At 39.4% G+C, this 5,000-nt stretch overlaps 1 protein-coding gene across 1 annotated transcript in view; it reads left to right on the forward strand.

The window, feature by feature from the left end:
• Positions 1 to 512: 512 nt before the first annotated feature.
• Positions 513 to 5,000, forward strand: part of LOC137627045 (uncharacterized) — a 78,548-nt gene continuing 74,060 nt past the window's right edge. The window contains exon 1 of the mRNA XM_068358027.1: positions 513 to 3,499. Coding sequence (XP_068214128.1) covers positions 671 to 3,499 — 2,829 coding nt within the window. The 5' untranslated portion in view covers positions 513 to 670. The remainder of the gene's footprint in view (positions 3,500 to 5,000) is intronic.

The following is a 5,000-nucleotide window of genomic DNA, read 5'->3' on the forward strand; positions in this document are numbered from 1 at the left end:
AAATTTTAATATTCAAATGTAATAAAGTAATCATTTTACATAGAGCTAAATTATATATTTTAAAGGTTAATTATATTATTATAATTATTATTTCATCATTATTCCATCACCCAAAAGTAATCATTTTACATAGAGTTAAAATATATATTTTAAAGGTTAATTATATTATTATAATTATTATTTCATCATTATTCCATCACCCAAAAGTAATCATTTTACATGGTTAAAATATATATTTTAAAGGTTAATTATATTATTATAATTATTATTTCATCATTATTCCATCACATAAATCCTGTTAATCAAATATTGTTATTATGATCATTATTTCATCATTATTCCATCACATAAATCCTTCCCAATCAAATCCCAAAAACAGAATAATAATTCTTTCAATTTCTTATCTTTTTCCAGAGTCAAATCCCTTGACGCGAAGCCTCAAGGAATCGTCCCGACTCCGTGAGTAATTATACCCAAATAGTTTCCCCATGGTCGTATGTAAACAACCACTACGTACGACCTTGAGTCTCACAATACCTGTAATCAACGAGACGAACATGTTTAATCTTCGTCCCATCCCTGACGCGGTGTAAATCAGTTTAACCATACGCCTGATTGGTTCACACCTGCTCCTGGAGGCTGATTGAAGATCGGACTGTTTAATGCCACCATGACTCACGTCACTGTTGTGCAGGTGCACGAACCACACCTGAGACAGGTGCAGAGGGAGGGTAAAACAGGTGCGATGAAGGAATGCCGGAGGATCTGCCAGGAAGGGAGTTTCGCCCCGAGGGAATTCGTCGCCGAAGTCCTCTACGTCAACGTTATGGAATTGAGACAGCAAATTTCCCCTGAGGAAGGCACGCCAGAGACTAGGTGCCCACAGGGCGAGGCTCCTTCCAGCGGAGACGCCCTCCAGTTCCTCCCGAAGCCGAAGAACAGGAAGAGGCCCCTCAGTCGAAAATCGAGCATAATGAATCAAAATGTCGGCGTGACAGGAAGCGTCTTCATGAAGTCGGAGCCGGAATCGGAGGTTGGATTCATCGAGGATTCTGAAAGTGAGTCTGAATCGTCTCTTTCAGGATCTGATTCGGGCCTGAGTAGCACCATAGAAGTTGGGATGAGTCCCACCCCTAAACATTCGACTACTATCACCATAGGGGATGAGGTGTCTTCGGCTCCAAGGTCTCCTGGTGAAGACACAGTTTGGATCCAAAATAATGTTGGTGAAGACACAATGTGGCTCCAAAAAACTGTCGGTAAAGAGAGACACTGTATACAAAATACTGTTGGTGAAGAAACATCTTGTATACAAAATAATAATGATGGGGAAGAAACATATTGTATACAAAATACTGTTGGTAAAGAAACACATTGTATACGAAACACTGTTGGAGAAGAAACACATTGTATACAATATAATGTTGATAAAGAGAGACATTCTATACAAAATACTGTTGGTGAAGAAACATCTTGTATACAAAATAATACTGGCGAAGAAACATATTGTGTACAAAATACTGTTGGTGAAAAAACACATTGTATACGAAACACTGTTGGTGAAGACACACATTGTATACAGTATAATGTTGGTAAAGAGAGACACTGTATACAAAATACTTTTGGTGAAGAAACATCTTATATACAAAATACTGTTGGTGAAGAAACATATTGTATACAAAAGACTGTTGGTGAAGAAACATATTGTATACAAAATAATACTATTGGCGAAGAAACACACTGTATTCATAAAGTTGTTTGTGAAGACACACCTTGGCTCCGAAATGTTGGCGAAGAAACACATTATCTCCAAAATACTGTTGGTGAAGAAACACATATACAAAATACTGTTGGTGAAGAAACACATATACAAAATACTGTTGGTGAAGAAACACACCATGCCCAAAAAGCTCTTGAAAAAGATACAAATTGTCTCCAAAAACCCGTTGGTGAAGAAACTCGCCTCCAAGAAGCTGGTGGCGAAGAAACACCTAGACACCAAAACACTATTATGAATGATAGCTGTTCGTTCCAGAAGGGCATATTACTCCAAGTTTCTCCGAAACCCTCATCCATTTCTGACGAAGATCACCCATTAACAAATCCACACCCACACGACGAGATAATCTCCATAGAATATAGCAATTTCGAAGTCTCCGAAGACATGTCAGAAGCTGCCCTCACACTAGAGTGGAGGATCATACCCCCCTCCCATCATGCCTTGCAACAGCACGCCCCTTTGTTGGAGATGGAGGTGGACAGGGCTTCGACGCCCACATCCTTCTCCAGCGCCTACACGGTGACAGAACACGAGAACGAGAGCACCAGCGAGGAATCGGAATCCTCGAGGAATAACTGGTCAGGTCAAGAATCGGACGAGGAACATCACAGCGCCGAGGATAAAGAACCGATGTTAGTCGAAGTCAGAGCCGTCAAGACATACGAACACAACCAACTCGCTGCTTCGAGTATTTCACCCAAGGATGAATCCATCTTCCCGACCACAAGCGACTGCCTGGTCAAGGAAGCAGTCCTTTCGGCAGTCCCTAGCGTCCTACGACGCCTGAGACATCCTTCAGAAGATAATACAAGCATTAATAACGGCGAGGAAAGCATCGTTTATAGTTACATCCCGTGTCGCGACCAAAGGGAGAAAGAAGATGAAGAACTGTGGGTTGCCAACGAGGGAATAACACGAGCGGAGTCAGTGTGCTCTGAGACTTCGTGTAGTGTGGACGTTCGCGCGTCACCTCGCCTTGGATCTAACATGTGCACTTTAGCGCCCACAATTGCGGGTGACCCTCGGGTTGTGGGCGTAGTGATGCCGGCCCCGCCCACGAGGAAGCATTACTCCACCCGCCAGAGGACCTCGGCCGAGACGCAGATCATCAAGGTTAAAGTCGTCGAGGATCAAAGGAGAAATTCGAGTGATGATTTACCCACCTCGCCCTTGACTCGCAAACCCACGAAGAGGTTCTCCTTCCTCGTGAGGAGCAACAGCGTCAAGCAGGACGAGGCCCTTGAGGTTAAGGGCCAGGAGGGCTTGACGGGTCCTACAGGGCAGAAACAGCCTGCTCCTACTCCACAGGATATTAAAAAGGAAGCCGTTACTCCAAGCGACCAGGCCATCCTCGACAAACTAGCCTCCTTGAATATCGAAACTCCCGCCGAAGTCATCCTCCGAAGTAAACCTCGAAAGTCCCTATACGATCCACCTTGCACTCGATGTGGAGACCCAGTTTACCCTCAAGAAAGGATCGAACCGACCCTTCGCCTCGTCTTCCACATCTCCTGCTTCAAATGTCACCATTGCGGGGTCAGACTGACCCTCAAGACCTTCTACAGGAGCCCCCTGGACTCCAGGGACGCGAGGCTCTTCTGCAGGAGTCACGTGCCCACGCTGGACCCGGGGAAACTAGACGTTGGCAGGTCGGATTCGAACGCTTCTTCAGGGAAGAGTTCGCCTGACTGTTCGAGGGATAGTCAAAGTGATATTAGGGTGAGTATTATAATTTTTATGTTATTTAGACTAAAATAGACAGTTTTTTAGGTTAATTTTAGACGTTGGCAGTTGTTTTAGACCAGTATTAAGTTGAAGGTAAAGTCTAATGATTGTTTTATTGGTATTTTTATATGAAATGGATGTTTTAGATGATTTTTATTATGTTTAGACTAAAATAGACAGTTTTTTAGGTTAATTTTAGACCTTGGCAAATTATTTAGACTAGTATTAAGTCGAAGGTAAAGTTTATTGATTGTTTTATTAATATTTTTATATGAAATGGATGTTTTAGATGTTTTTTAGACAGGCAATGTGTCTAATAATTTACTAATTTATTTGTATAAAAGGGATTTTTTTTAGATATTTTAGACAGTTAGACAACAAGTGTAATAATTTATTAATTTCTCTTCATATACAATGGGTTTAGAATAATTTTAGACAGGCAATGTGTCTAATAATATACTAATTTTATCTTCTTATACAAGGGATATTTTTATGTGTTAGACAGTCAGCTAATGTGTCTAAAAATGTATTAATTTTTTCTTCATATACAATGGGTTTAGAATAATTTTAGACAGCCAATGTGTCTAATAATATACTAATTTTATCTACGTATACAAGGGACATTTTAGACATTTATACAATACGTGTCTAAAAAATTATTAATTTTTCTCCATATTCAATGGATTTTTAGATAATTTAGACAATATGTCTAATAATTCAAACTTTATACACTAAAACCATCTAGATTTTTAAAACACGAATTTTAAGGAATTGAAAATTATTGATTTTCGTTAATTATATAAAAACTGAATAAGGAAAATTAAACAAATCGAAATAAAAAAGAAATATAATTAATTTAATTTTTTAAGAAGGAATATTTGTCAGAACAAAATTAACGATAGTTATGTCTAGGTCTAATTGTAAACAAGTTGTTTATGTAAGAAGCTGTACTTTAAATTGTTATATATTTTCCAAAATTTTATTTATTTTGATATATATAAATATAATTTTTCGCTCGAAACAAATCCCAAATTTTCTTTATATTGATAAATATAAAAAATAGTTTTTTAATCATTCGAAAATAGTCTAGAATTAGTACAATGTTGTTTTGTGAAGTGGTTGGTGTATATATGCTCTCTCTCTCTCTCTCTCTCTCTCTCTCTCTCTCTCTCTCTCTCTCTCTCTCTCTCTCTCTCTCTCAGTTCACCGTTCACCTTGGCATTCCAAAGGGACTATGGGTTTAGCCTAGCGCTTGGTCAATTAACTCCCTTCCAACTCCCTCCTTCTTCCTTTCAACTCCCTCCTTCTCCCTTTCAACTCCCTCCTTCTCCCTTTCAACTCCCTCCTTCTCCCGTTCTCCCTCCCCCTCTATGTTAGGCTTATGTAGAGGAGAGAGAGAGAGAGAGAGAGAGAGAGAGAGAGACGCAGAGAAAAGCATTACCTATTTTGTTAAAATAAGCTGTTTTATAATTTCGCTCTTTGGTTAAACCTGGTT

Source organism: Palaemon carinicauda, chromosome 34 (assembly GCF_036898095.1).
Source record: "Palaemon carinicauda isolate YSFRI2023 chromosome 34, ASM3689809v2, whole genome shotgun sequence".
NCBI lineage: Eukaryota > Metazoa > Arthropoda > Malacostraca > Decapoda > Palaemonidae > Palaemon > Palaemon carinicauda.